Source organism: Eriocheir sinensis, chromosome 43 (assembly GCF_024679095.1).
Source record: "Eriocheir sinensis breed Jianghai 21 chromosome 43, ASM2467909v1, whole genome shotgun sequence".
In the NCBI taxonomy this organism is placed as follows: Eukaryota; Metazoa; Arthropoda; class Malacostraca; order Decapoda; family Varunidae; genus Eriocheir; species Eriocheir sinensis.
In genome coordinates, this window is record NC_066551.1 from 1,457,349 (window position 1) to 1,472,500 (window position 15,152).

Sequence of the window (15,152 nt, forward strand, 5' to 3'; positions counted from 1 at the left end):
AATTGTGTCCTAAATATTCTGTATACTGGCCAGCAGACTCCCCCATTAGCCCCTGTAGTAAGACATTGCCGAGTCTTACTACAGGAATAAAAACGTTAAGCCCTGACTAGGAAGACTTGAAATTGTGTCCTACATATTCTGTGTACCAAAGCCCAGCAGACTCCCCAAGCAGGCTCCCCCATTAGCCCCTGTAGTAAGACATAGCCGAATCTTACTACAGGAATAAAAAAGTTAAGATCTGACTAGGAAGACTTGAAATTGTGTCCTAAATATTCTGCATACCAAAGCCCAGAAGACTCCCCGAGCAGGCTCCCCCATTAGCCCCTATAGTAAGACATAGCCGAGTCTTACTACAGGAATAAAAAAGTTAAGCCCCGACTATGAAGACAGAAGTTAATAAGTGCATGCATGATGTTAGCAAGACTACAGAGGATAATATGCCGATGAATCTCTTTATTGTTTGTTCCCAGGTACGGGCAGGTACATGTGACAAGCCGAGACAGTCACCTTAACCTACTCGCAACAAATACCTTCCCGTCAAAAATTCAATGACCAGTTTATTGACCACTCTCCAAGAATACAGTCAGCTCTCCGTACTCACAGTCAACTAACGGCAGACCAGATATATTTGAAAAAAAATCCATAAAGTTTAAAAAAGGCAGTACGTGTAACCATGACAGCTGCTCTCCTGTAAATATTACCAAGGCAGTGTACAGTACCCTCAGTATTACCAAGGCAGTGAACAGTACCCTCAGTATTACCAAGGCAGTGTACAGTACCCTCAGTATTACCAAGGCAGTGTACAGTACCCTCAGTATTACCAAGGCAGTGAACAGTACCCTCAGTATTACCAAGGCAGTGTACAGTACGCTCAATATTACCAAGGCAGTGAACAGTACCCTCAGTATTACCAAGGCAGTGTACAGTACCCTCAATATTACCAAGGCAGTGAACAGTACCCTCAATATTACCAAGACAGTGTACAGTACGCTCAGTATTACCAAGGCAGTGTACAGTACGCTCAGTATTACCAAGGCAGTGAACAGTACCCTCAGTATTACCAAGACAGTGAACAGTACCCTCAATACTAGACACCAGACATACAACGTGCTGGTAAAACTCAACATGTAAATAAGTATGAGAATGTAGTAAGGTCAATATCAGCATGACACAAGTAAACAGCTGGTGGCAACATAATTAATGCTTATGAAACCCAGAGAATACAGGATGATGAGGTTATACTGTGCCATTATATACCGTATCAGGGATTTTGACATCCATGGCTTACAGTAAGTATCCAGGGGGACTCTGGAAACAATCTCCTGCAGATGCTGAGAGACAACTGTATGTGAAATTATAAAAACTCGATTCTTTTGCACTGAGCTGTTCAGTCTTGCACTACAACTTGGGCCAGCGAGTGATGGAAGTATGAGCACAGCACAGCACAGCACAGCACCCGAGAGCCAGTGAGTCTCAGGGCCTCACAGGGTCCAACACACTACTTGCGGTCTGCTCCCACTTTGAGCCACTGCTCCAGTGCTGCCGCCACCACCATCTCCGCCTCCTCCTTACGCATGTTGCTCAGCACACTCTTGACACCAGTGGTGGTGGTGGTGGTGATGAGGGGCTGCTGGAGGTGCAGGAGGAGGGCGGCAGTGAGGCAGCCCAGCACACTGAAGGCTCCAGCCACCACCTTATCCAGGATCTTCTCCATGGCACTCTCCGGGAAGATGTCACAGAACAGGCTGAGGCAGAGCTCTGTGAGCAGGCCGCTGGAGAAGAGGTCGATGCGCAGCAGGTGGCGGTGCAGGGCACGGTTCTCCTGACGCAGGGTGCTGACTGCCTCCATGACAGCCGCTGCTACAGCCGCCTGGTTGTCCCTGAGCAGCGTCCACAGTGCCGAGCTGACCCAGAACACATCCACGGGGCAGTCCATGAGGCCGGCTGTCTTGCCCACGATGGCCAGGAACTGCTGACTCTCTGGCCGCCGCAGGAGCTCCCTGGGTGGGTGCAGCAGCTGCCCGCGGCTCACCAGCCACATGAACAGCTGGTCCTCCGGCCGCAGCGTGTCTGGCCCCGGTCCAGCTCGGCGTGGATGGTGGTGGTGGTGGTAGCTGGGGAACTGATAGTCGTGGAGGCCATCGCCAGCACCAGCAGCGATATCATTGTAGCCAGTGAGGCCGAGGGCAGAAACGGCCCGCCACAGCTCCTCGTAAGCCAGCCGCTGCTGCTGCCGCACGTAGTCGTGGGACTCAGCGTGGCGCGGCACCACCTGGAGCAGCAGCTTCCACACCAGGTGGCGGTGGGCCGCTGGCACGGCAGACTTCCAGCAGAAGGCGGCCAAGCGCTCCACGTCTAGCGGCTGTTCCTTCAGCAGGGCCTCCAGGGCCCGCTTCTCCTCCACTTCCCGCAGCCCAACCTTCTTGTAGAACTGCGAACGGAAGTTTTTCTCGTCCCCCATGACTCCCCGGCTCATGGGGCCGCCTCCCCCTGCTGCTGCTTCTGCTGGCCCACCACCTCACTCAGTTCATCAAACTGGCTACACAGAGTCTTGAGCTGTGTCTCCACCATGGACATTGCCTCCTTCTGCTGCTTTTTAATCTCTTCCACCTCTGAGGCCACCTGGGCAAGCTCCTCCCTCAGACCCTGCACGCTGCCCACCACACGACAGGGTGCCTGAAATACAGCGCCCTTCAGGCTTGCTTTCCTTCTGTGCTGGTGCACACACACCACCAGGCCACACAGCCCTACACTTAAAGACTAGTTTTTAAAAATTAACACAGTGCTCACTTAAGTCTGACTGGCCTTTGACATTTAAGCTTCCATCAGCTGCTGCTTAAATTCCCTTTGAAGCAACTCAAAGCTAAAGAACACCATATTTTGTGGCTTCCATTTCAAGAGTATTATCTGAATGGCTCAAGACTACACTGACTGCTGCTGCTCAGGGGATGACACCTTCACCTGTGGCCGCGTTACAGAGTTCTCAGTCCCTTCACTGGGGCTGAAGCTTCCATCACTGTTTTCAGTCATTCTCAACTCAAGGAGTTCAACACAATAACTATAAAGCAGTGTTTAAAGTTTCTTTTCAATTGCTATTCATTTGAACTCAAAAGCCAATGTTATCTGCTAAGCTGTAAAGTGAACTAAAGGTTCAGCTTGTATGGATGAGTAACTGATGTACTTATAACTTGCTACATTTTTTCAGCACACGTCCCAAATCATTTGTATTAATAATTTGAAGATGAAGAGTGAGCATGAAGGGAATTTCCCACTACTCATTCCCAAGCAAGCATAACACTGGCCACTACAAAGAGACCTACACCAGGGCTACAGGAGGTGAGGGAAGAGGCTGCAGCACACAGGGGACATACCTTTGAGTCGGCCTGCTGGTCCTCCGTCAGGGACTTGTACTCCAGGTCCACCTTGTAGGAGAGAGCATCAAGTTCAGTCTCTGCTTTGCCAAACTGAAAAGAGAGGAGCAGAGTTAGGGAAACCTTTAACGGTAATTGTAGAGATTGACTCCGCGCCTCCAAAATACGATATTACGCCTCCATATTATAGTTAAGGGATGAAATATATGTCCCTCAACCATAATATGAAGGCGCAAGTACTTATAAGTTAACTCGGTAGCAGCGACGGGCCAAATTTGTGGCTTTACGGTGTAGCAGCGACAGGCCAAATTTGTGCCATGATATAAACCCCCCAAAAATGGATGATACATAATCTGATCACAAATGCTTTGATATAGGTTATGAAATGGTTTGTGTGAGGGGTGATTTTTTCTCATTTTTTTTGCTTGGATGGACCATTAAGAAACATGATCCCCGCTGCCAGCACAGAAACTTTCAAGACGAGGCTGGACAAATTCTGACTTCAAGGAGGTCCAACTCCATCATCGACCAGCTGCAATACTTGAAGATGGAGCAGAGGTGTGGAAGCAGCGGGTCCCCAGACTGGCCGCGGTGATGACACCTAAATCTATGACATCAACAACCGTGGGTGGTGCTGACCTGCTATGACGCCCTTCTCATTGTGTGTTGGTAGCGATGTAGCGCTCTCTTCATCTCTGCAGAGCACAGCCTGAGGTGTTTCAGCCTCTCCCAGTAGTTTAGGGAGTCCCTGACCAGCCTCCTTGTGAACACCCTTTGAATCTGTTCAAGGTCTTGGATGTCCTTTAGTCTATGTGGGGACCAGAGCTGGCAGACATATTCCAGCCTTGATACCACTAGGGTCTTCCACAGAGGGAGGAGGTGTTGAGTTTGTGTGTGGGTTCTCACCGAGAGGCGACCATGGCGTAACGGTTAGCACGTCCGCCCGGCAAGCGGAAGGTCCCGGGTTCGATCCCTGGGCGGTGCCTGCCTTTACCGGTGAACCCCTCCACTCCAACAGGTTGCTTGGTCTGGCAGGTGCGGAGGTGTGACTCCAACCGAACTTGATTTGATTGATTGATAGTTTATTGTTGCAAGAAAAACAACAAAGGAGAAGGGAGGAGCATGCCATCCCAACCCCCAGGCAGTACAGAGTGATTACACAACTAAGGATACGTGGAAGCAGCACCAGGAAACTAAAAAGATACAATGGCGGGGGACAAATGCTAAAAAAATAAAGGCCTTGATTTAGCCTAACCTCTAGTGACGGGGCTTCCTCCACCTTGACCCCCAGCCTAATCAGGGGGCTGCACCCTCCCTGGACCCCCCCTCCATGTATGATGCGCCGGTAAAACTAGAGAAGCACAGCAGTATGTGAGACTTTTCAAAGGTTATTACTATTGGAGGCGCGTAGTGAATCTCCATATTTACCCTTATAAGATGGAGGTGCAATTACCACAATTACCCGATAGGCCACATTTTCCCCGCGGCAGACCATCAATGAGGGCACACGGGTACTGGAAGGCTGGGCTCCACATGCCAACCCTTCCTCCCTCCTGCAGCCTTAGTCACTCATCCCCGGCCGACATACTCACCATCACCTCCAGCTTCTTGACATGCTCGTCCATTATACAGGCGGCATGGGCGGTGTGCTGCGGTATGTAACTATAAAAAAGGTCTACTGCCTCGACCCTGCCCTCAGCCCGGCCGCCATCAGACTGGCTGCCACACGGTCGCCAGATTATCGTACTCAGAGCCTCCTATTTACCGGTTTTTGAACCATAGCAATTGCCAAAAAGCACCAATAATTAACCATTTTAACGATAACTATAAATGAATCCAGTTATCGGGGTGGAGCAGACAGTTTTGGGGTCGGAAATCAGCAAATATAAGAGCCTGAGTACGACAATTTGGCATCGTTACTGCCATGACACTCCCTTCACGGATAGAGTGACGGTGCCCCAAGATGTAGACGCCATTTTTAGGCCATATTCCGTAGCGCCTTTCAAATACTGGTAAACGCGCTGTGTTGGGAGTCCACCGCCCCTACACTGTGCTCTACTCCTAAAGTGGCTCAGCTGGTCAGGGAGGGAGTTAATATTTGTGTCTATCTGTATCTTTATCTGTCTGTCTCTCTCCCTCTTGTATTTCTGGTTCTCGGCCATACCGGTCACTCTGTTTCACCTGTGCACACCTTCCCCTAACAGCCAAACAATGAGTCCTGGAAAGTTAGATGAGAGACCGTTTGAGTCTACATAATTATTTTCCTAATCTCGGTGACTTCAAGCTTTAATTCACATCCACCCACACCCCTAGACACTCCCACTACAAGAACTTTCATTCCTTCCATCACTCGTCCATTCGTGTCTCCCCTCGGCCCCGGCAGCAGCACCATCCACCCATCCAGTCCTCTCAACAATCACATCTTAAATATACATCCAGTCAAAGGACGGCTTATTCATTCAGACATTCACTGCTTCTAAACTGGATCTTTTAAGGAAGGCCCTCCCATCCCTCTCCAGGCCACTAGGACACACCAATTGCAATATTAGTTATTCAAATCTTAGAAACTATTAATATACAAGACACAAAAGTCAAGTACTCTATACCTATACAGCATGTTCCCTAGAGCTGGGTATATATGAAACAGGTTGCAAGGCGTACGGCTATTATAAGTCAGTTAAGAGTAGATAGAACTTCACAGCTTCCCTTAGCAACCTTCGCCCATAAGCTTCACTATATAGCCATTACTAAACTTCATTGCTATAAGATGGCCAAATGTAATACAAGACCTCTTCCCATTGTCTATGCGGCATTTGCTCTTGTTAAACCTGCAAATACAAGACCTCTTCCCATTGTCTATGCAGCATTTGCTCTTGTTAAACCTGCAAATACAAGACCTCTTCCCATTGTCTATGCGGCATTTGCTCTTGTTAAACCTGCAAATACAAGACCTCTTCCCATCGTCTATGCGGCATTTGCTCTTGTTAAACCTGCAAATACAAGACCTCTTCCCATTGTCTATGCGGCATTTGCTCTTGTTAAACCTGCAAATACAAGACCTCTTCCCATTGTCTATGCGGCATTCGCTCTTGTTAAACCTGCAAATACAAGAACTCTTCCCATTGTCTATGAAGCTTTTAGGGGCGAATTATTCAGAAATCAACTCTTGCCCATCACTGACATTGCTGAACTTACTATTAAAAACCAGCAGTCTGACTACCATTAAGACCTGCAAGTCCTTACCTGTAATTCAATGTGGTGGAGCACTTCGTCAAATCATTCTAGTTCAACCCTTGCTATTGTCAGGTAACCACTTAATTGTTCCAGGTAACATTCAGAGAAGAGATTCACAAACCACTGGCGAGTTCATACACTAACCTTCAGCTTGGCGACGACCACAGGCAGGTATCCATTTGTAGGTGGACATTAAATTATTACCTGTTATTTAGATCCACAGAAGGGCATCAAGGAAAACTGGAAAAATAAATAAGACCCCTCCAGGCGTAGACATCATGGTGACTAAAAAATATAACATCATAAATAAATACGAGGGCAAAAAATTCAATACCCAAAGAACTAACCATAAGGGAGTGTAGGCTTGTAGGTATTTGATAAGGCTTTGGTAGTTGTATTTGGTAAGGCAGGGGTGGAGGTTGTAAGTATCTGGTTAGGCATTGGTAGAGGTAGTTTGCTAAGGCTTTCATACAGGTTGTGTTGGTAGTGTTTCCATGGATTGGTAGAGGCATTGGTAGTTTGCTAAGGCTTTCATACAGGTTGTGTTGGTAGTGTTTCCATGGATTGGTAGAGGCATTGGTAGTTTGCTAAGGCTTTCATACAGGTTGTGTTGGTAGTATTTCCATGGATTGTTTTATGAGTATTGTGATAGTTCGACAAAGCTTCTGCAACATGAAAAACACTCACGAAAACCCGACTTCTCCTTCATGGCCTTAGGAAATAGCTATCACCAGTCGAGGGAATGATGCAGAGGACGCACAGACAAACGCTCAAGACTCTGGGGTCGAGACGTTGGCCCGTGAAGCTATGTAAAGGCTATTCAAAACAGAGCAGAGGGGAGATATAAACCCGCGGGAGCCAACGCCAAAACGGACTCCACAATTTGGTTTCACTATAGTCTGTGTTGAACTGTGAAACTGGCTCTATTTTTTTTTTTTTTTTTTTACAGTAGAGGAAACAGTTCAAGGGCAAAAGAAGGGAAACAATAATGAAAACAGCCCGCTACTCAGATAAGAACATACCAACAACATGTGTCCTGCAATATAGGGGTGAAGGAAACCTCTTGAGAAATGAATCGTTTATTTCAACAAAGTGATGCACGGCATAATATTATTTAGGGTGGTCACAGAATATTATTGGCCCAGACTTGTCCCACCTCCTGCCGCAGCTCCTCCTCCTCTGGTAGTAGTGAACGTAGATATATATATAAGATTTCACGGCGAATTCAACCATAAATAACCTCAGACCTCGGCTTCGGCAACATCCCATTACGCGTGTGTGCATGACAACGAGAATTAACAACGGATACAATGACCGAAGGATTTCTTCTTCTACCTGACATCCCTTTCTACATGCAACCTCTCTCAGTAGTCATCATAATCATATTCATCGTCATCATCATCATTTGCAGACGAGTTAACAAGCACTAAAGTCCTCCTCAGTGTATATACTAAAGCTGTTGATGACTGACTACTGTACCGTGTGTGTGTGTGTGTGTGTGTGTGTGTGTGTGTGTGTGTGTGTGTGTGTGTTCTTCGATATGTAAGTTAAGAGAGAGAGAGAGAGAGAGAGAGAAAAGAGATAGAGACAGAGAGCGCCCACAGGAGATCCGCAATTGACTAGAATAAGGTCTAACAGCTAACAATACATGATAATAATAATAATAATAATAATAATAATAATAATAATACTCTTCCTCCTCATCTTCGTAATAATAATAATAAATAGTTCAATAAATATCTAAAGCTAATCCCAGCCCAACAAATAACTATACAGTCACACACACGTACATCTAAATACACTCTACGTAAAGTCTCGTTCTGGTCACATAAGTATCACATCATATAGAGCCTTAAGGATAATGATATATGGTGGTTTGGGGGGGGGGGATATGCAGCTCTCGTCTCCTATCCTCTCCTCTCCTCTTCTCTTCTCTACTCTTCGACAAGGAACGTTACACTAAAACACAACACCACAAGCACAGACACACAGACTAACACTCCATGCTTCAGTGCTCGCTATCCTCGTCCGCTCACTCTCTGCTTCCTTCTCTTCTATTTTAACTTTTTTTCTCCTCCCTTTTTCTACTTGCATTTTCCTCTTCTTCTTCTTTCACTTTTTGTCCTCCGTTTTCTACTCGTCCTCTCTTTTCTTCTTCTTTCTCTTCTTTCCTCTTCTTGTTATTCCACGTTTCTCCTTCCTATTCTATTCATCCACTCCTTCTCCTCTTCTTTTTTCTCTTATTTCCTCGTCTTCTTCAACTTTTTCTCCTCTTTTCGCCACCCGAGGTCAGTCACGCTTCTCCACTTCGTCAGGAGAATGAAAAATAATAAGCATGTCTGTCCTGCGGCTTCCTTCCTCTCGGTCAGGGACATCGAAGGTATCCTCTTTTGCTTCTTGAAATACAACGGCCTGGGAGTCGCCGCCGAGGGTCACGGAGGGGAACTGGAGGCTTAGTCAAGGGACGTTTAATCAGACGCACTTCAGAGAGACAGACGCCCCTGCCACGCCGCCGTCATCGTTTGCATAAGGAGATTATTACTGGGTGCGTCTTAAACAGCGACACTCGAAGATCGTCGGCGCGGAACGGTTAGCACGACTGACTGGGGTCGGCGCTTCGTTCATACAAGGAGGTGAGAGCTCGGCGACGGCTGGCTGGCTGGCTGTCTGGTGCTCAATTAGGCATCTAAGTCATAGGGGAATGTACGAGTATGTGTCTATATGGTATGTGTGTATGTGTGTGTCTGTCTGGCGGTCCGGGAGAGGGTTAGGTAGGTAGAGGGGACGGGAAGGGAGGTTAAGGGAGAGGGGCGGCCCGAAGAGCTGCTCCATCTTAACCGAATCTCACTACGTAGGGGGCCCTTTGGAAGCGGGGGTAGGTGGGGGGCTCCATCTCGAACTCGGTGGGGGCGTCGTTCCTCTTGCCAAATCTGAGGAAGTTGCGATCGCGGCCGAAGCGCAGGAAGCTTTTGTTGTAGGCACGCTTGGTGACCTCAGGGGCGTCCAGGGATTCGTCGAGCTCCTCCTCTTCCTCGGGCTGGTAGTCGATGCCCCAGGCGACGGGTCCGCGGGAAGGCATCATGATCTGGTTGTAGGGACTGGCGGACCTCTTGGAACGGTGGGACTCCTGGGTCTTGGCTGGGGAGTGGGGGGCGGCGGTGGGGTTCAGGGTGGTGTCACGGGTCTTCTCCTCCTTCAGTTGGCGGTCAACGGAGCGGCCGAAGCGAATGAAGTTGCGGTTGCCGGCACGTCCGAACCTGTGAAAAGAGGAGGAGGCGGTGAGACGCGGTACAATGGAGGCTCCGTTGCAAAGGCTTAATCTCGGACCCTCAACTAAACAACAACTATAGAAGGGAGAGCGTTATCTCAAGTGCGCTGATATGATACAAGCAAAACAATGAGGTGAAACAGTAACACTCATCGCTATCTTTGTTATCTCCACCGCTAAACCGCTTGAAAACACGGCAAAACAAAAACCTAACCTCTCCGACTCTACATGCACCTAACATGACACGTACGAGTTTGGGACCATTCGAGGGGTAGTTTAATAACCTGGTGGTAGCTTGATCCTTCTGTACCAGGGACGTGAACAAACACTCCTAAAAACCCGACTACTCTCCTTTTTGGTCTTTAAGAATCGTTGACTTGAGCGCCCGAAGTGTTTAATTAAGCACACCGCCGACCAATACCTCAAGAAGTTCCTGTTACTGCAGTTTGACCATTCTTCTGTACCAGGAACGTGAACTAACACTTCTAACACGATTTGGAAATAGCTGACGTGAGTGTCCGAAGCGTCTGAGAACACCGACCGTTACCTGTTCTTGATGCCGCCGCGACCGAAGCGAAGGTAGTTCCTGTGACCGGCGCGCTTCTCGTCCAGTGGGATATCCTCGAGCAAGTCCTCATCCTGCATACCATTAGCAAAAGCGAGGGGGCCACCGGGCAGACCGAAATCCTCAGCGTCAGAGCGGCCGAACCTCAGGAAGTTGCGATCGCGGCCGAAGCGGAGGAAGTTGCGGTTTCTCTTCTCGACGGAATCTTCGGTTTCGGGGAAATTTTCGAGGTCGTCCATGTCGATGTCTTCGCCGCCACGACCGAACCTGTATAGAGGAGACGAAGTGTATGTGTGTTACTATGGATTATGTCTTTTCGATCTCATGTCTTTTATTTGTCTGCTTTGCTTCTCTCTCTATCTCTCTCCAGCTCTCTCTCTCTCTCAGTGGTCCAGTGCAGTACAATTGATTCATTTAAAAATAAACTCGACCGCCACCTCCTTCAACTTGATATTCACTGAAGTAGAAATGCAAAGTCTTGGTGGCATGAAATTTAATATGATTTTCACTTGAGTTTAAGGGCAGACCACCTAGTATGGACCTTAGGGTTTGTGTAGTCTGAGTATCCATGTAAATCTATGTAAATCTATCTATCTATCTATCTCACCTCAGGAAATTACGACCGTCTCTCTTGTCTTCTTCACTTCGCCCGAACCTGTGACAGAAGACAAATAAAAAGTCATGTTAAGTTTCCGTTAAGAAAAGGAAAAGAAAATGTGAAAAGTTAAAGGGAGAGGAAAAGGAAGAGGAAATGAAAAGTTAGAGGGGAAAGAAAGAAATGTCCCGGTTGTCTGTAATGAAGAAAAAGAAAGGGAAAGAAAAGTTAAGGTTTAAGGAAAAGAAAAGAGAAAATAAAGTCACGTCTCTGTATATCGGAAAAAAGAAAGGGATGGAAAGGAAGCGAAAGGAAAGGAATAGAAAAAAAATGTCACGTTATCTGTATGAAGAAAAACATAAAAGGAAAGAAAAGTTAAAGAAAAGGATCGGAAAAGAAGAAAAAACAAAGGAAAGAAAGTAAAAGTTAAAGGAAAGGACAGGAAAGGGAAAGAAAAAAATGTTAGGTTGTCTATATGAAGAAAAAAAATAAAGAAAAAATAAAGAAAAAGAAAGCGAGAAAATGAGAAAAAATAAAGAAAATAAAGGAAAAGAAAGAAAATGAACCCTCGTCTTACATCATCAAGCCGTGGAAAGTTCTCTTTGACTGACGCTTTAAAACAAATTAATTAGAAGTTAGTTACAAAAAAAAAAAAAAAAAAAAAAAAAAAAAAAGAAGAAAAAAAATGTCTTCTCAAAGTAAACTCATTCCAGGTGCAGTAATTGGTAGTTATGTAGCCCGTTAATCTCTCTCTCTCTCTCTCTCTCTCTCTCTCTCTCTCTCTCTCTCTCTCTCTCTCTCTCTCTCTCTCTCTCTCTCTCTCTCTCTCTCTCTCTCTCTCTCTCTCTCTCTCTCTCTCTCTCTTCATTTCCTCTCCTCTCTATCTCTCTCTGTTTCTCTCCTCCACTCTCCCTCTCCTCGTCTCTCCCTATCCCTCTCTCTCTCTCTCCCTCCTTTTCTTCGTATTTATCTTCGTATTTCTCTCTCACTCACTCACTTTCCCTCCCCTTTCTTTCCTTACCCTTCTTCCCTCCCTCTCCATCTTCTTCTTCCCCCTCTCTCTCACTTGAAATAGCTCCAGTTGTAACCTCTCTTCGACCCCTCCATCTTCCTATCCATCCATCTATCCACCAAACAATCTATCTATCTCTCCCTTTCCCTCTCCCTCTCTCTCTCCCTCTCTCCCGCACCTGAGGTAGTTCTTGTTGTAACCTCTCTTCGAGCCTTCCATCTGCGTGGGCATCCATGAGCCACCGCTGGGGATGAGGTACTTAAGCAGCCTTTTCTCCTGGGGGGCTTCGAGGGGGTCGCCGGCGGCCGTGTGGTGGGCGGCGGAGGGGGATTCGAGGGCGGTGGGCACGGGGGCGAGGGGTGAGGCGAGGGTCCACGTCACGCCAAGTACCAATACCCACGCGACGGCCATCACGATACTGAATCTGGGGGGGAGAGATGGGGGGCGTGATGAGGGGGAGGGGAGTGAGGTGAAGGGGGGAGGGGGGAACATGAAGGGTGGGAGGAAGAGAGAGGGATGGTGAAAAAGGGAGAAGAGAAAAAAAGGGGAGGGGGAGGGAGAGTACTGGGGTGTGTGGGGGGGGTGAAGGGAGGAAGAGGAGGAAACATGAAGGGTGGGAGGGAGAAAATTGGGGGTGGAAATGAAGGAAGAAAAAGAGGGGGGAGGTTATTGGGGTGCATATGGGGTTTGAAAAGGAGGGAGAAGAGGGGGGAGCATAGGAGGGGTGAGGGTGGTAAGAAAGGAAGGGAGTAAGGGCTGTGGAGGGGGGGGGAGGAAGGGAGGGGAGGGGTGTATGTGTGTGGGGGTGGAGCTGAAGGGAGGGAGAAAAGAGAGGAGCATTAGGTGGGTGAGGGGAGAGAGAGGGAGGGTGAAAAGGGAGGTAAAGGGAGGGGAAATTGAGGGTGTAGAGGGAGGAAGAAGGGAGGAGGAAAAGTTATAATATTATAGTTCTTAATCGTGTTACGTGATGGGCTAATGAGAGGAAGGGAGGGGAAGGGAAAGGAGAATGGAGTAGGAGGGGACGGTAAGGGAGAGGAAGGGAAGGGAGGGGAAGGAGGGAAAGATTAGGGAAAGTAACGTAGGGTAGGGCAGGGGAAAGGAGGCGGATGGGAGGGTAAGGGAGAGGAAGGGAAGGGAGGGGAAGGGGAGGGAAGGGAAAGGAAATTAAGGTAGGGTAAGGTAAGGTAGGGGATGGAGAGGAAGGGAGGGAGGGAGGGAGGGGAAGGGAAGGGAAAGTAACGTATGGTAGGGCAGGAGAAAGGAGAAGGATGGGAGGGTAAGGGAGAGGGAGGGAAGGGAGGGGAAGGGAAGGGAAGGGAAATTAAGGTAAGGTAAGGTAAGGTAGGATGGGGTCATTTTTTCCTTCCTCTCCTTCTCTTATTAACTCTCTCCTTCCTTTTCTTTCCTCTATCTCTCCTTCTTTCCCTCTTTATATATATCTTACTCCCTTAATTCTCTCCTTCCTTCTTTTCCTTCATCTCTCTCTCTCTTCTTCTTTCCCTCTTTTCCTCACATATTCCTTATTCCTTTTATCTTTTCCTCCCCCTCTCCCTCTCTACCTTCTTTTCCTCTTCCACCATTCTCTTCTTCTCTCCCTTCCTCTTCCTCTCCCCCTCTCTCTCTCCCTCCCTCCCAGGTCATAGAAATCAGGTGGATAATTGCAATCACTTCTTTTTTTTGCTTGAATTATTACCCGAACGCATTTTATAACCTTCTTCAAGTCTCTCTCTCTCTCTCTCTCTCTCTCTCTCTTAATTAACGCTGAAGAGCCTATGTATGATTAAATTGGTGATAAGTTCTCATTTCTGATCACTCGCTTGCTAATCACTTTTTCCCTCATTATTACTGCTATATTTTTCAACCTCAACCACCACCACCACCATCACCACCACCATCATCATCACCATCATCACCAGCAGCAGCATCAGGTATTATTATTCACTAGGCTTCCATGCTGTACGCGGTTTCAACGGTGCTACATTCTTAATCTAATCTTCCTCGTCCTTGTAAATCATTTCAAAGCGTTAACTATGGATGGATATTTCCGTAGAGTTTCAGGATCGGTTTTCTCAGTCGCTGCTGCTCTCTCTCTCCCAAAGTCCAAAGAGGAGATCATTCGGGTTCTCATGAGTGTTTCTTTGGGTTCGTGGTACAGGAGAAGGGTCAGACTACCACCAGGGTCATAAAAGTACCCCTTGAATAGTCTCACAGCGCCTACGAAAGCCTTGTCAAATATGTGTGTGTACTCAGTTTCGGTCACTTGCCTTCGTCTTTCATTCCTTACTCGTTTCCATCATCATCATCGTCAGTCAATACACTAGTCCACTGTTTTCCTTATGTGGTTGGAACGGGGTAACATTTCTATCCTTGTCGTTCTTATTTAAATGTGGCTGAGTCTGACCGTAGAGTTTTTAATAACTTTTCTCAGCTTATTCCTTCCTCTTTTCAATCAGCAACATCAACAGCCATTACAAATCCCCTGTTTTCCTTTCGTGTTTTCAACGGAGCTACAATTTAAGATACAGGATGAAAATATACAGAAGGAAAATAACAAACAAGGAAAATAATATAAAAAAAGAGCTCACGTTAATTTCTTGGTCTTTTTCTGTTAGATTTGAGAGAGAGAGAGAGAGAGAGTCGGCGGACATAATAACAGGCAACTCGCAGCGAAGAGGAAAAGTTAAAACGAGTGCCGGGCTCTCATTCGACGCTTATTCATTTATTACTTCTGCGACGCCGCCTTCAGCAAACCCGACAGCTGAGAGGACCAAGGAGGGAAGGGAGGGAGCGAGGGAGGGAAAGAAATCACAGAGGGAGGGAGGAAAGATGACACGAGGAGAGGGAGAGATGGAGGGACTAAGGTAAGGAGGGAAAAAAGAGATGGAGGGAGGTAGAGAAGAGACAGAGAGAAAGGAAAGCAAGGAGGGAGGGATAGTGAAGGAGGAGGAAGGAAGGAAAACAGTGTGATGGGGAGGGAAGGAGGAGAAAACAGAAGGAGGAAAGGAGAAAGGAGGGAAGGTTATAGATTAGGAGGGATGGAGGGCGTGAGGGAGGGAGGGAAGAATGGAGTAAGGGAGACTGAGAGGGAGGGAGAGAAGGAGACAGAG

At 47.4% G+C, this 15,152-nt stretch overlaps 2 protein-coding genes across 2 annotated transcripts in view; both read right to left on the minus strand.

The window, feature by feature from the left end:
• Window positions 1-433: 433 nt before the first annotated feature.
• Window positions 434-5,116, minus strand: LOC127010298 (TBC1 domain family member 7-like). Its single transcript, XM_050884160.1, has 3 exons — window positions 4,964-5,116; window positions 3,372-3,464; window positions 434-2,676 (listed from the first exon to the last, which is right to left on the minus strand). Exon 3 carries the CDS (start codon window positions 2,474-2,476, stop codon window positions 1,499-1,501), a length of 978 nt encoding a protein of 325 aa, XP_050740117.1. The 5' UTR covers window positions 2,477-2,676; window positions 3,372-3,464; window positions 4,964-5,116; the 3' UTR covers window positions 434-1,498.
• A 2,555-nt stretch (window positions 5,117-7,671) lies between these two features.
• The window catches only part of LOC127010300 (FMRF-amide neuropeptides-like), an 85,946-nt gene continuing 78,465 nt past the window's right edge, over window positions 7,672-15,152 (minus strand). Inside the window, exons 2-5 of the mRNA XM_050884161.1 lie at window positions 12,224-12,469; window positions 11,046-11,093; window positions 10,421-10,705; window positions 7,672-9,862 (exon numbers count right to left, since the gene is read on the minus strand). Of these exons, the coding sequence (XP_050740118.1) occupies window positions 9,439-9,862; window positions 10,421-10,705; window positions 11,046-11,093; window positions 12,224-12,469 (1,003 nt within the window). The 3' untranslated portion in view covers window positions 7,672-9,438. The remainder of the gene's footprint in view (window positions 9,863-10,420; window positions 10,706-11,045; window positions 11,094-12,223; window positions 12,470-15,152) is intronic.

Coding starts and splice junctions, on each gene's coding strand:
- LOC127010298 (XM_050884160.1), bottom strand. CDS start 2,476: ATGAGCCGGGGAGTCATGGGGGACGAGAAAAACTTCCGTTCGCAGTTC.